At 34.5% G+C, this 18,633-nt stretch overlaps 1 protein-coding gene across 1 annotated transcript in view; it reads right to left on the reverse strand.

Moving 5' to 3' along the window:
- LOC148952719 (uncharacterized) overlaps positions 1-18,633 on the reverse strand; it is a 118,746-nt gene that overhangs the window by 82,579 nt on the left and 17,534 nt on the right. Inside the window, exons 4-5 of the mRNA XM_089087377.1 lie at positions 16,401-16,495; positions 6,134-6,366 (exon numbers count right to left, since the gene is read on the reverse strand). Coding sequence (XP_088943503.1) covers positions 6,134-6,366; positions 16,401-16,495 — 328 coding nt within the window. The remainder of the gene's footprint in view (positions 1-6,133; positions 6,367-16,400; positions 16,496-18,633) is intronic.

Here is an 18,633-nt window from a genome sequence, read left to right on the forward strand (position 1 = left end):
TTTGTTCTTTTTTTTAGGCCTAGTTGGGGTAGTGATCTCCTTTACAAGCTGAGCTTCTGGATTTTGTTATTTTTGGTTGATAAATAAACCCTTATTTATAAAAAAAAATAATTTATTTATAGATCTTGTTGTTTGAGGCTTTTATTTCGTGGAACTTGCTGAGGACTGATTTTTGTTCGTGAAACTTTTTTCTCTGTCACTTCGCAAAACTTTTAAAATGATTTTTCTTATCGTGAACCCGATTCTGGTCAAGGAACTTATTGCGTGGAGATTTTAATCTCTGCAACTTGTTACACGTTGATTTCCTCTTCATGAAACTTGTATATTGGTTTTTTCTTCTTGTGAAACATCTTTCTCGTGGATTTATCTCTTCACGAGAATGTATGCTGATTTTTTTTTTCATTTTGAATTTTGTCTTACTCGTGAAACTCATTACATGTTGATTTTGTTCGTGTAACTAGTTACATGTTTGATTTTTTTCTCTTAGCAAACTTGTACCTTTTTCTCCTAGCTAAACTGATTTTGTCCATGGAACTCATTGCTTGCTTATTATTGTTCGTGAAGGTCAGTGCATGTTGATTTTTGTCATCGTGAAACATGTACAAGGATTTTGCTTATCGTAAATCTGATTTTGTTCAAGTCATGCCCATTTTAGTTCGTGGAACTGCTTACACATTGATTTTCTCTTCGTGAAACTTGTATATCGATTTTTCTTCTCGTGAAACATGTTTCACACTGATTTATCTCTTCATGAAAATGACCAGTGACTTTTTTCTCATTGTGAAACCCGTCTTGCTCGTGAAACTCAGTACATGCTGATTTTTGTTCGTGAAACTTGTTGCGTACTGATTTTTCTCCTCATGTAACTCTTACATTGATTCTTTTTTGTTCCTGGCGATGGAACTTTTTTCTAATCTTTGGAAAAAATTCGGAATCGAAGTATAACTTTTTCTCTTCTCTGAAAAAAATCCGGAATTGAAGTATAACTGTTTTCTCTCTTCTAAGAAAATTCCAGAACAGAATTTTGAACTATTTTTCTCTTCATTGAGAAAATTCAGAATTGATCTGGAACCTATTTAAATTCATTGGAAAAAATCTGAATCGAAGAGTATCTTTTCTTTTTACACTTCTTAGAGAAGATTCAGAACTGAAGTGTAACTTTTTTCTCTTCTATAGAAAAATTCAGAGGATAACTTTAAATTTTCTTAACTTGATAAGGAACATTCAGACTTGATCAGAAACTTTTTCAATTTATTGGAAAAAATTAGAATCGAAGTTGAGCTTTTTCTCCTCCTCGCGAAAAGTCAGGATTGATCTGAAACCTTTTTCTTTTCATTCGAAAAAACTCGGAATTGAGATTTATCTTTTTCTCCTCCTTGAGAAAATTCAAAATTAAAGTGGAACTTTTTCTCTTCTTTTAGGAGACTCAAAACTGAAGTGTAACCTACCTTATCTCGTACGGAAAAAAATCGGAATCATAATTATAACTTTTCTATCTTCTACGGGAAAATTCAGAACAGAACTTGAAAATTTTCTCCTCTTCCTTGAGAGAATTCAGAGCTGAGGTGTAAAATTTCTCTTGCATGGAAAAATCCAAAACAGAACTTGAACTTTTTTCTCTGAGAAAATTCAGAATCGAAGCATAACTTTTCCTTATCTTCTACAGAAAATCCAGAAGAGAAGTTGGACTTTTTCTCATCTTTGGAAAATTTAATAACTGAAGTGGAACTTTTAATCTTCTTTGGTGAATCTCAGAACCAAAGTATATCTTTAAGAAATTCAGAATCGAAGTACAACTTTTTTGTCTTATGTGGAAAAATTCAGAAGAGAACTTGGATTTTCCTTCATTTCTTTGAGAAAACTCAGAATTAAAGTGGAACTTTTTCTCCTATTTAGGGTAACTCAAAACTGAAGTGCAACATTTCTTATGTCTTACAGAAAAAATAAGAATCATATTATAATTTTTCTATCTTCTAGGAAACAATTCAGAACAGAAATTGGATGTTTTCTCTTCCTTGAGAGAAATCAGAACTAAAGTTTACCATTTCTCTTTTAAGGAAATATTCAGAGCCGAACATGAAACCTTTTCTCTTCCTTGAGAAAATTCAGAACTTAAATGTAACATTTCTCTTCTGTGGAAATATCCTTAACAGAACTTGAACTTTTTTTCTCTTCTTTGAGAAAATTCAGAATCGAAGTATAACTTTCCTTATCTTCTACGAAAAAATACAGAAGAGAAGTTGAAATTTTTCTCTTCCTTTGGAAAATTAAGAACTGAAGTGGAACTTTTATCTTCTTTGGTAAATATCGGAACTGGAATATATCCTCGGAAAATTCGGAATCGAAGTGTCTTTTTTTCTTATATGGAAAAATTCAGAAGAGGTCTTTAACCTTTCTTCATTTCTTTGAGAGAACTCAGAATTAAAGTGCAACTCTCCTTTTTGGGAAAAATGGAGAATCATAGTACAGCTTTTTTCTATCTTCTACGAATAAATTCAGAAAAGAACTTGAAATTATTCTTTTCTTTGAGAAAGTGGACAGGTTAGGTTGCATTAAGTTAAATACTTCCAAGTTAGGTTCATTTAGATTAGATTACCATGTGTCACCGTGCTAACGTAACCTACATGAACCTAACTTAAAAGTAGTCAACTTAATGTAACCTAACCTGTCAATTTTCTTAAAGAAGATTAAAATTTCAAGTTCTGTTCTGAATTTTTCAATAGAAGATATAAAAAAGTTATACTTCGCTTCTGAAAATTTCCCAAAGAAGAGAGAAAGTTAAGGACAATTTATACTTCGATTCTGAATTTTCTCAAAGAACGGAGAAAAAAAGCTCAAGTTCTGTTCTGGTTTTTTACATAGAAAAGGAATATTACACTTTAGTTTTGAGTTTCTAAAAAGAAGAAAAAAGTACTAATTTTATTCTGAGTTCTCTCAAAGAAATCAAGAAAACTTTAAGTTCTCTTCTGAATTTTTCAATATAATAGAAAAGAAGGTTGCACTTCGATTCTGAAGTTTTTAAGGATATACTCGAGTTTCGAGATTCACCAAAGAAGATAATGTTCCATGAGTTTTAATTTTCTCAAAGAAGTAGAAAAATATCAACTTCCCATCTGAATTTTTCCGTAAAAGATAAGGAAAGATTATACTTCAATTCTGAAGGAAGAGAAAACAAATTTCAAGTTCTGTTTTGAATTTTTCCTCAGAAGAGAAATGTTGCACTTCACTCCTGAATTTTCTCCAGGAAGAGAAAACAAATTTCAAGTTCTGTTCTGAATTTTTTCATAGAGGATAGAAACAAAGTTATACAAATGATTCTGAATTATCCATAGAAGATAAGGAATGTTACAATTCGGTTTTGAGATTTCCCAAAGAAGAGAAAAAGTTCCACTTTAATTCTGAGTTCTCTCAAAGAAATGAAGAAAAGTTACAGTTCTCTTCTGAATTTTTCCATATAAGAGAAAAGAGCAACACTTTGATTCTGAATTTTTTCAAGGATATGTTCCAGTTCTGATATTCACTAAAGGAGAAGGATTTCCATTTGAGTTCTTAATTATCTCAAGAAAGAATAAAATATCTGATTTTGTACATTCTCCTGAACAGGGAAATCAGCGTTAAACATGTTTCACGAGAATAAATATCAATGTACAAGTTCCACGAAGAGAAAATCAACGTGTAACAATTTCCACGAACTAAAATCTGCACATAATAGCTTCCTTGAACAAAATCAGATTCACTATAAGAAAAATCATTGTACAAGTTTTGGGAACAGAAAAAAAAAGTTTCACGAACAAAAAGCAGTCCTCAACATGTTCTAGATGAGTTCCATGAACAAAATCATTTGTGGTAGGAGAAAAGTGTAAAAGTTTGCTAAGAGAAAAAAAACAGGATGTAAGTAGTTTCACTAGTTTCATGTAATGAGTTTCACGAGCAAGGCGAGTTTCACAGTAAGAAAAAATCAGTGTACATTCTCCCTAAGAGAGAAATCAACGTGAAAGATGTTTCCCGACAAGAAAAATCAATGTGAAAGTTTCACGAAGAGAAAATCAATGTGCAACAAGTTCCACGAACTGATATCTGAACGCAATAGGTTCCTTGAACAAAATCAGATTCACGATAAGAAAAAACATTGTACAAGTTTTGCAAAGAGAGAGAAAAAAAGTTTCACGAACAAAAATCAAAAATAACCCTCTAAAATATAATATGTGCAATAATGCCTGCTAGATGCTACCGTGTATCAACCATTCAGTGTCACTGGCTTGGAATTAGAATGAACATCGCAGTCTAGCAATAAAATGGCAAGTTTACGGTGTTCAACTAAAAACAAGGGTCATTTTTTAGTTTACTAAATTTATTTTTGAAAGAAAAGAGGTTGAAAATGTTCTAGGGGTGATTTGGGGTATGCCACGCACATGGCTGGACGAAGGCGTGTAATTTCATGGTGTTGTGGGGTTATTTATAGAGCATCATGAAAGGTCTGGCTTGCAAAATATCAAGGTGGGTGAATATTCGAAAGCATAGCTTAATGAAAACGTGACGCTTTCATTTAATAGCTCTCAAATATATCTCAATATGGCTTTAATTTGCAATAAATATCAACCTTGCCGTCTGAAAACAATTGCTAGGATGTATTTGTCTTTAATGCTCGGTTCTTTTTGTTATGCTTTATTCTTTATAAGCTTTTTCACGTCCTATTTTTCCTTTGTCCTGTTTTTTACTGTTTTTTATTTGTTTTAATAATGTAGCATATTTGTTTCAATTAATAGAAATTTTATTTACATAGGTCTGTGTTTTTAAGATTTGCTTTTAAGGACGAGTCTTCAATACTAAAGCGTTTACACAATTTATGCATCTTGTAGTCCCCTTTCGCTTTTATTACTAAAATACATTAAGAACAATCAACAGTATTATCTGGTATCACTCCCTAAAACGTATTACTTAATGAACAGGTACAATTTCTGGAAATATATATTCTCCGTCTGCGTGCCAGCAATCGCAGGTGTAAGAAACTACGTCATTCTAGTAAGCAAAATGTGGGAAATCTCTTTGCGTTCAAAAGGCTATTTCTAGAATATATTAATCAGAACAAGAGACTAGAAATAGTCTGTTCGTCCTGGTGCCCGGGGTGTTGTGTTATTGGAAGGAAATTGATCTTTCGAGTTCTAAAAAAGACAAAGAACTGAAGAAAAAATGTCTTGAAAGAAACAAAAAACCTTGAAAGAAAGAAAAAGAAACGTTTGAAAGAGAAAAAAAGCCTTGAACAAAATAGCTACGACTTGCGACAAACAAAATGGCGTCTGGTGTATTCGGGTAGTATTGGTTTTAATGATAAAGGAAGGGTTTTCTAATAGTGAAACAAGATTGCGTCATCCATATTACACCTGAAAATAAGGGTGTGACGTGGAAATCTTGCCAGCTGGCCGGTTGTATAGTTGTACTCGACCATTTAAAATCAATGGTCTGCGATTGTATTGCATAGGCTTGCGTAATAACGGCTTGAGGGACTAGTAGCTCCATTTATACACCCCCTATATCGCCTTTTAAAATCCTATGCTAATTGCCTATCTGTATTGCGGAAATCCTATGCTAATTCCCTATTTGTGTTGTGGAAATACTATGCTAATTACCTGTCTGTGTTGTAGAAATCCTATGCTAATTCCCTATCTGTGTAGTGGGAATTCTATGTTTATTCTCTACCTGTGTTGATGAAAGCAGAGTGGGGACACTACTGAGGTATTTACCGTGAATTAGGTAGCAACAAGATTTGGCCAAGACTTTTCAATAGGATTTATTAGAAAGGATAGTTTACACTTCATCAGCCAAATAATATTCAACTTATGTGCCTGAAATAAAGATGTTAAAAGCAATCAGAATTGTCGTAACAGGGTCGATCATACGGTTATATTCTTATTATTTTATTGTTCCAACAGTTAAGGATTAATAATAAACCTCTTTAATTGGATGACCGTAGGTAATTTACAAAAAAATAAATATTAAATTAAATTTCGGTGATCGCAATGAATTCCTACTTGATGTTAATTTGAATGGGTTAAGTGTTAGCTTAATTCTGACGTTATATGTATATCTCAACATGAATGAACATCACAAAAAGACAATAGTTAAAAGAATATACCTCCTCTTTTTCTCTGGAAAGCCGGAGAATTTTCTTCTCTCTGGGATGAAACGGCACTGAAGGAGGTTGATGGAATACATAAGAATTTATTATTCTTGCTTTGTTTGCTCGTAATAGTCCTTGTGAGATCTTTGAGTCTCCTAGAGTCTCGAGGTGAAATTAAAGGCTGAGCTACGTAGGAGTTGTCACTGCTTGTTGAAGAACTGTCACTTGACAGTGGACGGCTGATTCCTCTGTAAGACCATAGTTATCAATTAAGAACTGTCGTTTTTACAAGACTTAATGAAGTTATTGCAAGTGTAAAAGTTGAAATAGTGAACGGTTACAATAGAGCATAGGATATCGTCTGTTCCTACCAATATATTAACAAATTAGCTCGTATTTTACAAATTCGTTTTAAATTCTACCCAATGGGGTGCTTAAAGACTCCTGAGATTTTGAATACAAATCTAAGGTTAATATAGCAAAATAAAAGTGTTTGAATTTCTGGGCTTTGAGCTGTATGATAATATATCATCGCATATACTGTAATATGCACGCCCAAAATAAGTCAACATTTCCCAAATGATGTTTCATTTCTACCGAATTGAGCTAAGGTAACTTTAACTAAGGATTTCTGAGCCTGATCACTAAAAATCCTGATCACTAAGGCAACTTTATCAATAAAGATATATTGATCCACCATTTAAATTCTGTATCTCTCTTGACTTAAATGTTTCTAAAACTAGTTTTTAGTTCTTTCTCGTATATCTTAGGCTTGTCCTCAAGTATCTGAAATTCATATATTCAAACACTTTATTAGTAGACCAAACGATGGCCATGTCCGTTTCCTAGGTATCCTCATAGAGAAAAATTTTTCTTTAAACACCATATTGATTTGATTGAAATGAAGGTATGCAGAAACCTAGGTATTTTAAGAAAAGACAAACATATTTTTCCTGAACCAATTTGTGGTGACGCTTTCTAATTAAGTCAATTTGGAATTTAGTAAAATATTAAGACCCAAATAAAAAAGTTTAGAAATACCACTTTTTATTAAGATAGGGAACATATCCTGGCAGGTGTATGCTGAATAGGAAATTGAGAAACTACTTCCTAGCTATATGCGTCAGTGGGTCAATAAAGTGTGGTTGACAAAATGTATAAAAGATTCATTTTATGAGAACGGAGGTGATATACTAATTTTATGCCGGACTGACCTCTGGTCCGTTGATTTAGAAATACCTTGGAATATTATCGGATTGTTGTAAGTGTCTGATTGTATTATATTTTATTGTAGATTTTTCATACTTGTTGTCTCCCTGGGACCACATGTTCCAGCGGAATATATATATATATATATATATATATATATATATATATATATATATATATATATATATATATATATATATATATATATATATATATATATATATATATATATATATATATATATATATATATATTATCAAACCCTTTAAACCTTGTACTGGTGTATGTTAGCTGAATAAAAGTATTGTGTTATTGCCAACCTCTCTACAATCTAAATTTAGTCCCTCGAATATTCCCAGCTGGTACGCCTCATTAGTCAGTTCATAGCACGCTACAAAAGTTTACCTCCCCTATAAAAGAAGAAATAAAGGCATCAACTACAAAATCACCTTAATACCTTAAAACCACTTTACCACAGCTGGTGGAGGTTGTAAAAACTGGGTCGAGAGGGTTAAATAAAAATTGTATATTGAAACAGAAATTGCTTTGTCAAAAGAGGAAGGTAAATGGACTTCGCTTTTAGCGGTTGAGGATATATCATCGAGTATACTGTAATATGCATGACCAAAATGAGTCAAAATTTCCCAAATGATGTTTCATTTCTACATAGTTGAGCTAAGGTAACTTTAATTAAGGATTTCTGAGCCTGATAACTACAAAACTAAGGTAACTTTAACAATAAAGATATATTGATACAGAATTTAAATTCTGTTTCTCTCTTGAATTAAATGTTTCTAAAACTAGTTTTTAGTTCTTTCTCGTATATCTTAGGCTTGTGCTCAAGTATCTGAAATTCATATATCCAAACGGTTTATTAGTAGACCAAAGGATGGCCATGTCCGTTTCCTAGGTATCCTCCTAGAGAAAAATTTATCTTTAAACACTATATTGATTTGATTAAAATGTAGGTATGCAGAAACTTCGGTATTCTAAGAAAAGACAAACATATTTTTCCTGGACCGATTTGTGGTACCTTGGAATATTGTCGGATTAATGTAATTGTCTGATTGTATTATATCTTACTGTAAATTTCTCATACTTTTTGTCTCCCCGGGACTACCAGTCCCAGCGGAATATATATATTATCAGACCCTATAAACCTTGTACTGGTGTATACTAGATGAATAAAAGTATTGTGTTATAGCCAACCTCTCTACAATCTAAATTTAGTCCCTCGAATATTCCCAGCTGGTATGCCTCATTAGTCAGGTCATAGCCTAAGGCACGCTACCAAAGTTTAATTACCTTAGGGCCATAGCTTGTCTCCCATATAAAGGCATAAACTACAACATCACCTTAATACCTTAAAACCACTTAACCACAGCTGGTGGCGGTTGGAAAAACTGGGTGGAGAGGGCTAAATAAAAATTGTAAATTGAAACAGAAATGGCTTTGTCAAAAGAGGAAAGTAAATGGACTTCGCTTTTAGCGGTGGTCGCATTAGCTAAACTTCGAGCAGCTTTGCTCGAACTTTGGCTATTAGCCTCCTGAGACCTGACTATAGAAATACTTTTCTGATTATGTTTATATCTTTTTAGTTGACTTAAAAAAATCATTTTGACCATTGATCAATTAAAAAAAAAAGTTGACTCTCCCTCTGGAGGGTGTCCACAGGACCTCATGTTGTTTGTGTGTTTTTGGAAACTTGTGATTTGATATTTTGATTTATGATTGTATAAGATTTTATTTGTGTGAAAGTCCGCTGTCTCTTGCTTCGTGTGCTATGTTTCTTTTCATGTCGTTTGTGTTTTGTTGGAAAATTATGATGTTGTATTTTTACTTGAGCTTGCTCATGATTTTAATTCTGTGAATGTCTGTTGTTTCTTGCTTCCTTTGCTAGGTTTCTTCTCATGTCGTGTGTATGTTGTTGAAAACTTATGATTTGGTATTTTTACTTATGCTGGTTTATGATTTTACTTTTATGAATGTCTGTTGTTTCTTGCTTCCTTGGCTAGGTTTCTTCCCATGTCATGTGTGTGTTGTTGGAAACTTGTGATAAGGTATTTCTACTTATGCTGGTTTATGATTTTACTTGTGTAAAAGTCTGTTGTGTCTTGCTTCTTGTGCTATGTTTCTTTTCATGTCGTGTGTTTAAGGTTGGAAACTTATGATTTGGTATTTGTACTTATGCTGGTTCATGATTTTACTTGTGTGAATGTCTGTTGTTTCTTGCTTCCTTTGCTATGTTTCTTCTCATGTCATGTGTGTGTTGTTGGAAATTTATGATTTGGTGTTTTTACTTTTTGGTTTTGCTATTTGGTTTGTGAACGTCTGCTTTTTCTTGCTTCCGGTGCTAGATTTCTTCTCATGTCATCTGTGTGTTGTTGAAAACTTATGTCTTAGTATTTTTAAATTTGTTGGTTTATTATTTTACTTAAGTGAATTTCTCTTTTTCTTCCCTCTTGTGATATGTCTTTTTCCATGTCGCCTGTTTATTGTTTGAACCTTATGATGTGGTATTTTTACCTGTGCTGGTTCATGATTTTACTTGTGTGAATGGCTGCTGTTTCTTGCTTCCTTTGCTAGGTTTCTTCTCATGTCGTGTGTGTGTTGTTGGAAACTTATGATTTGTTATTTTTACTTATGCTTGTTCATTATTTTACTTGTGTGAAAATCTGCTGTTTCTTGCTCCCTTTGCTAGGTTTCTTCTCATGTGGTGTGTGTGCTATTAGAAACTTATGATTTGAAACAACAAAAGTACGAAGAACAATAGGGAAATCTTTTTGCAAGACAGTGGAGATAGTTTGAATGAATATTTCGGCCTTATGTCCAAGGGCCATCCTCAGCAAGACAAAAATATATGAAAGAAAAAAGACTCACAACAACATGCGACCAATAAAACCAAAAAGTAAAAATTTTTCAAAGCAGTCCTAGCATCCTTACTTCAGCAAAGTTCAACCAGGACTGATAAAAAGTAAGGTAAAACAAGGCGATTCAATGAGATGAAAGAAAAATAAATTAAAAACATGTTCTTATTGCTAATCTAGCTTTTTTGCCAGCTAGCCTCAAAGACCTTTTTGTGACCGGTTCTGTGTTCATGTGTATCGGTTTTTTAAAATATTCTGTAAGATCATTTTCAATTAAATTTGTGTATAGAGCCTTTATTGTATATTCCCCCAAGTCTCTATTTAAGGAAATATTATTATTTATCTTAAGTCTGATTTCAATTGATTCTCGGACTACCTGCTTTATGCTTAGATCATTGCTAATAAGGGCAGATTCATCAAAAAGTATATTGTGGTTAGGATTTTCAAAAATATCGCTTCCTAATGCAGAGTCAGATGAAACAGCGGAAATATTAGAATTTAGAGCTTTGACTATATCATCTTTGACTATTTTCGACTTATGATTTGGTATTTTTACTTGTGCTGGTTCATGATTTCACTTGTGTGAATGGTTGTTGTTTCTTGCTTCCTTTGCTAGGTTTCTTCTCATGTCGTGTGTGTGTGTTGTTGGAAACTTATGATTTTATATTTTTACTTATGCTGGTTCATGATTTTACTCTCTCTTAATCTCTCAATCTGTCAGTCTCTCTTAATCTCTTTTAATCCCTTTCAATCTGTTTCACCCAAATAATCCCCTAAAGTGTCTCAAGCAGTTTCGCCCAGATAATCCTCTACAATGTTTCAAGCGGTTTTGCCGAAATAATCCCCCAAATGTAACTTCTGAATGTACGTTTGTTTTGGCATCCTTGTACTAACACATTTAAAATTCCCATGAAACAACTCCCGCGTTAAATATATTCAATCTCTATTAATCTCCTTGTATCTCGTTTGAAGTTCTGAAAATTATCTAAGGTGTACTAGTTACACTATTAAGGTTTCGAAATAATAATTCCTGAATTTATCGCTGGGGCCCAAAAAGTAGGGGGAGGGGTTGGGTGGGGGTCCTTCTGTGTCTCAAGCGGGCAAAAAAAGTATTAAAAAAATGAGGGGGGGGGGCAAAAAATTTGGGGGGAAGGGGGCCCTTGGGGGTTGAGGTAGGGGACCTTACAACACTATCCAAATGGTACTTGTGTATTCTACTGAACACAGTCAAGAACCGCCCAAATAAAAAATAAAATGTATCTCTTAATAGGAGTTACCATTTCCCTGAGATGCCTTGCCATTTTCGTTTCTACTTTCAAATTTATCTTGTCTCATGGAGAAATTGTGTCAATTAGTTATCTTGTCCCGTCTGTATTTCAATTCTCTGATAAGAATATTCCAATGTTGAAATTTCCTTATCTAATGATGTCACCTTGTTATCAAAGTATTCCAACCGGTGATTGACAGATGTCATCTTTTCCTTATCTGATGATGTCACATGTCCCGGTCGTGATCTTGTTCGTCCAGTTGTTCGTACCGTTAGTAGGTCAATGATCTTGTAATCGTAAGGCTGGTTATAGATGGCAGCAGAGGGGCCCGTCACGATTCAGTTTCCTCATCATCCCAAAATGTCTTGCAACCTTGCCACTAACACATGAAATGTGCTCTTTGAAGTTATGGCACTCATCAACAATCACCCCTAGATACTTTGTCGAAGCTTCCCGAGGCAGAATATTTTCACCGAACTGTATTTTGTCAATCCAAGGGTAGTAATTGCTACTTCTCCCATAAATTACAAAATAAGATTTTGCATGGTTTAGCTGAAGTCTGTTAACCCTCATCTATTTTTCAATGTTTAACTTGCCAGTCTGAAGATTCTATTTGAGTATTTACCCGGTTTTTGCAATAACAGTTAGATGCACGTCATGAGCAAAATAAAGCAAAATAGATTTCGATGCACTTGTATCACTACATTTTAAATTATAAGAGAGTCCATTGATAGGATTTTGCAGGTCATCAATATATATAAGCATCAATATATATATATATATATATATATATATATATATATATATATATATATATATATATATATATATATATATATATATATATATATATATAAACAGTAGTGGCCCCAAAACAGACCCTTGAGGGATACCGAATTCAACACTTTTAACTTGCGATTTGATTTCACCATGACTGACAAACTGCTTACTATCTCGGAGAAAATATTCCAATAGACGATAAAACATACCTCGAAAACCACAATTCGTCAGCTACACCAGAAGAATTCCATGGTCCACTGCATCAAAGGGTTTCACAATGTCCAAAAAAAACAGATGCAACTTTCCACCCTTGGTCCAGAGCATCGTTCAGAAAAGTCGTGAGAAAAAGAAGAGCTTGATCTATCGACATTGCTTTACGGAATCCAAACTGAGTTTTACTAAAATACTTTTTATTCTCAAGAAAATCAACCATCCTGCCACTAATCAATTTTTCAAAAACTCTCGGTAAAACTGGCAGCAATGAAATAGACCTATAATCATTCGGCAAATTTTTTTCTCCGCCCTTAAAAAGCGGAACCACTAGCAATTTTCATAAAATTGGGGAAAACACCAAATTTTAGGCACATACTAAATAGAACACAAACCTGGTCGCATATTTCCGAGAAAACATACTTAAGTACACGCAATGAAAGGAAGTCAGCACTCGAAGCATTATTTCTCATGTTCCACAATGTGGTACGTAATTTACTAGCAGTTACTGCTCTCAGATATGTAGATACATCACTTTCCTCGGGTAAAATTTGGTGGTATGTTCCATTCTCGAAAATTTTGTTGTGGAGTTCGCTATCCGTTTACCAACAATAGAAAAATGGTCACACGTATTATCTACAATCGAAACATCAGTGTTGAAATTTTCAGGTAAAATTAAACTCTTGGAAGGGCTCAGAACAGACTGAATTACTCTCCACGTTTGCCTGGGATTACCTGCACTTTTTTTTAAACTCATTTCTATAATAATTAATTCTCGCTGTTCGTAATAGGTTATTGAGTTCACAATTATATTTCTTGTATCTCACTTTCGCCTCAGGAGACACTACAGAATATTTATATAGCAGTCATCGATTTGATATGGCCTTCATCAGTCCTCTAGTAACCCAGGGTTTTCTAGGGGTAACATGAAAAGCCGGCTTTTTAATAACTGACTGTACAACTTTCTTTTAGTAATTTAGTTATTTCTGAATACCACAATGAAAACTTTTCATTCACTTGCAGATCACTACTTTCTAAAAAGTCAAAATGAGTGTTCTTTAATTTTCTTCTGAAAATGTTAAGAGCCTCAGCATCCATTTTCAATGCAGAAATTTGTGGTGGTATATTCATAGCTGTAGGAACACCAAACTCTCTAATAATAACAACAACACCAAAATGATCAGAAACATCATTCAAAATAACATCAGCAAAATCATACTTCACATTGACAAATATATTATCCAAAAGTGATTCTGAGCGCAAAGTCACTCGACTACATATATTAACTGTCGGTCTTAAACCGTAACCCAACATAACGTTTAAAAAATAATGAACTCTCGGGTTTACATTTACTGAAAATAGATCAAGATTAAAGTCTCCACAAACAAGGCATGGGCGATTTGTTTCATTTGCCGCTCCAGCAAATCACTAAATTCCTGCACATTTCCAGATGAAGGTCGAAAAACAACCACCACAAAGAAAAATTTTCCTGACTTACAAAGTTCAACCACCATTGATTCAAAAACCATCTCTTTATTCACACGTAGATCATTCTGTTTTTTCATTGTAATATTCTTCCTGTAATTCTTGTTATTGTTACTATTTTACAATATTAATCTTCGATAAATAAAGGAGAACTTGACCTTGCAGTGGTGGAGATTGGAGCAGATAGATCGTTCCTCGTACGAAAATCATAAGGTTTGAACATTTTTTTTTTTTTAGCTTTTCAGTTTTAATTTCTTTGAATGGGTTGTAAAGGAAAAAGCTATGAAATTGCGAAAGGGTACCTGAATTATAGAATTTTGCATTTTAGTTGTTATCCTAAGCAAACGAGAGACCACTGAGGCAGTCGCTGTTCATGCAGCAGGTCTGCTAAAGAGACGATAAATGTTACAAGATATCTAAAGGCCAGATAATGACGCCGCGACAGGATCTAACACCTGGTAATGACTTTAGCCAGGCTTTTCTGACCTTCAATTGTTAAATTTGCATCACGGTACTACAGCAAACCATTAAAAGACCGAACATCTTCTTTTCAAACTACTACTACTACTACTACTAACAACTCGCCGCAGCACCAAGCCACCTATGGCTAACACAGCTGCGCATGCTCCTCCTCCATCCTAATCTATTCAAAGCCTCCCTTTTTACACCCTCCCACGAAGTTTTCTTTTCCTTTAAGTCTTTCTTTATTACGTCCTCCAACCCCAGACGAGGGCAACCTGTTTTCCGTTTAGCCCTAGACGGTTGGCCGAAAAGAACAATCTTCGTCAATCTGTCATCCTTCATCCACACAACGTGCCCTAGCCATCTCAACCTTTCTTTTATTATAGTCCCAGAGAGCGGTATTGAACCACATTTTTCGTACAGCCTATTGTTTGAAATACGGTCAGTCAGCCGGGTACCCAGAACAATCCTTAAGCAATTTCTCTGGAAAACATCTAGAAAATCTTCATCCACTTTTCGAAGCACCCTTGCTTCAAAGCCATATTTGACTACTGTCATCACTGTAGCTTCTAATATTCTAATCTTGATTTACAGACTAATCTTCCTATTCTTCCAAACCTTTTTTTAATTGTGAAAAAACACCCTGAGCATTGGCTATTCTACTTTTAACATCTACACTGCTCCACCATCTTTACTAATAATACTACCAAGGTAAGTGAAGCTGCCCACATGATCAATTTTTTCATTACCCAACGTCACCTTTTCATCTGCACTTATTCCTAGCCTTAGTGACTTTGTCTTCTTAACATTTATTTTCAAACCTATTCTAGCACCCTAAACTCGCAAAACCTCTAAAAGTTCATCAGCTAAAGTATTTTGGTGTCATAGCGACACTGCAGTTATTACCTCTTTTCTCCGTCAAAATTTCTCTGTAAAAAAAGAGAACAGAAATTAAAAGTTCTAGTGCCCTTTTTAAGTGACCAAAAAGATTGGAGGTAAACTAGCCCCCCTCCCCCACCTCTTTTTCCCGAAAATCATTCGATCAATATTTTTAGATAGCCATTTTCTTCCTCGTAGTTGAAAACCCAATAACTAAGCCTTAGGATATAACATGACCCACTCCCCCACAGCCCCAGGGATAGGTCTAGGTTATAAAACTTGCCCATTGTTTACGCATAGTATTTATATTGGGAAGCATGCATACATTTTAGGGTGGGAGGGGACAAATTTTCTGCTGGGAGGTTTTCCACGCGGATATTTTCCATGGAAAGGAAAGTTTTCAGGGGGTGAACTTGGCAGGGAAAATTATACACTGGGGAAATTTACAAGAATTCCTATGGAAAATTCTTTTTATATGTCTGCTTACTCTTTTCCGTCTCAATTTTACGCGTGGAGTTGTTAAGTGTAATTGTCCTAGGTAAATTTTCACCGGGATTAAATTGTCTAGAAGATATTTCCGTTGGGAGGATATTTCTTGCTGGAGGCAAGGCCAGATTTCCTGGGATTATTTCACAAAAAGATCAAAAATTAAATAAAAACAAGTTTTTCAATTGAAAGCAAGGAGCAGCATTAAAAATTAAAGTGAACAGAAATTATTACGTATGTGAAAAGGGGTGCCTCCGCCTCAACACCTCGCTCTTTACGCTAAAGTTTGAATTTTGTCCCAATTCTTTAAGAACGACTCCTGAAATACAAGGTTGTTTTATTAGAACAATAAGAAGCTTTTTTTCAAAAAACTAAAAAACTAGCTCAAAGAGTGAGGTGTTGAGGAGGAGGCAATCCCCTTTGTATGTGTAATAATTTCTGTTCGTTTTAGGTTTTAATGTTGCTCCTTACTTTCAACTAAAGTTTTTTTTTATTTGTTTAATAAATTAAAAGAATCAGAGTTAGTTATACTTATCCAAGTATATATAACATTACTTCTATATACTTATATTACTTATATATTGTTATTTTCTTATTTTACTTATATATATTTTAATATACATATAATAACCTTACCCATTAACACAAAAACGCGTTAATTCTCTCTTTATTTCTTCATCTGGATTAAATATTATATGTTGCTCCTTAGCTGACTTCATTCTCTTTATCTCCTAAGAAAAAAGAAATCAAATATAGTTTTTAGCTTTTGATGCGTTTCTGAAACAAAAATCTAAAGCTAAGTTTAGACAGGATTCAATTTTTCGCTTTGGCAGGCCAATTTCTTATTGTTCGAAGAAAAAATAGATATAAACGGAATTGATCTTACTAAAGTTGTCCAGAGTTACTTCACCTGATAAGAGTTGCAAATTCATATTAATTACTGGCGAAATTGATATGAGGATGGCTGCCCCTTCCTCTACCCTACACTCTTTAGTTTAAGCATGGCTTTTGTTCCAATTCTTTAAGAATGACTGTTCAAACATGAGAGCCACCCTCGTCTATAATCTCTGTCCATTTCGAGTTCTAATGTCAATCTTTAATTTCGTTTAGGTTTGGTTTTAAATTAAAATATTCAATAGCGATTAAATGGCTTTAATATCATCATTCGTCCCTAAGGCTAGGGTCCATTGGATTCCTCTGCATCAACAAATAAATTCCACTAGTATTTTAGAGCATGAAAATATCCAAGGTCATGCTAGAATTCTAACTGGTGAGGAGGACCTTACAAGTAGAGCACAGGATATTTACTTGAATTACTTACTTAGGTCCCATGCAGTCAAGTTGGCCTATTCGGGAGTACACCTCTAATGGTTTCATAACAATATTTTCAGTATGTCCCCCTGTTTGTTGCAGTTCTCAGTAGTACTAGGGTGGGGTGGTCTATTAGTTATAAATCATTCAAAACCTTAGAAAATACACTTACAAAATATCTAAAGGTCCGTGCAATGAACAGACGTATGGATCAATTTCTTTTTTTGAATCGGCGAAACAATACTTAAAAAAAAAATCCAAAACTTCGCCACGCCAAAAAGAAAATTCGGCCTGCAATTTATGTATAGCACATCGTTTTCTGCGTACACGGCTGCTCCTTAGAGTTTGTGTTTTGTGTTTTGATTTAGTTCAACATTCACCCCTATATTCTCTTAAAATTTTACCTTAGCGCCCTTAGCTACTCCAAAGATATTACAAAAATGCCCTTTTGTTAACCTGAATGCACAAAGTTCCTTTTGATTTAGGTCAACATTTTCCTCCACATGCTCTGAAAGTTTTTAACTTAATACCATTATATGCCCCTGAAATGTTACAGGTATGCCCTTTTGACTAGTGTCTTTTGTTTTAGTTTAAAATTTCCAAGAGCCTGCCCTGAAAGGTAGAAATTAATACCCTTAACTGTTTTTGAGATATTGGAGAGACAACCTTTAGATAATGTGGATTTTGACACATAGTGCCTTTTGATTTAGTTTTAAATCCCCATCAAATTTCCCTAAAAATTTCAACTTTATTCCCTATTCTGCTCCTAAGGTATTTTTCTATGCCATTCAGGCAACCTGAATGCACATAAATTATTTTTATTTAGATTAATTGTAGTAGTAGCAATAGAAGAAGTAGTAGCACGGTAAGTTTCGACTTAATACCCAAAGAAATTCCTGAGAAATTTTTGATACACCTCTTTGACAACCTGCATGCACATAGTACCTTTTGATTTGGTTTTATTTCCCCAAAAACTGCCTCTAAAAATTTCACCTTAATACCCTTTGGGGTTTCAGAGATATTGCATCCAAGCCAGTTCAAAAACCCGAATGCAAGCACACACACACACACACACACACACACACACACACACACACACACACACACACACACACACACACACACACACACACACACACACACACACACACACACACACACACACACACACACACACACACACACACACACACACACACACACACACACACACACACACACACACACACACACACACACACACACACACACACACACACACACACACACACACACACACACACACACACACACACACACACACACACACACACACACACACACACACACACACACACACACACACACACACACACACACACACACACACACACACACACACACACACACACACACACACACACACACACACACACACACACACACACACACACACACACACACACACACACACACACACACACACACACACACACACACACACACACACACACACACACACACACACACACACACACACACACACACACACACACACACACACACACACACACACACA

Source organism: Artemia sp. Qi Xiang Cuo, chromosome 4 (assembly GCF_049724085.1).
Source record: "Artemia sp. Qi Xiang Cuo chromosome 4, ASM4972408v1, whole genome shotgun sequence".
In the NCBI taxonomy this organism is placed as follows: Eukaryota; Metazoa; Arthropoda; class Branchiopoda; order Anostraca; family Artemiidae; genus Artemia; species Artemia sp. Qi Xiang Cuo.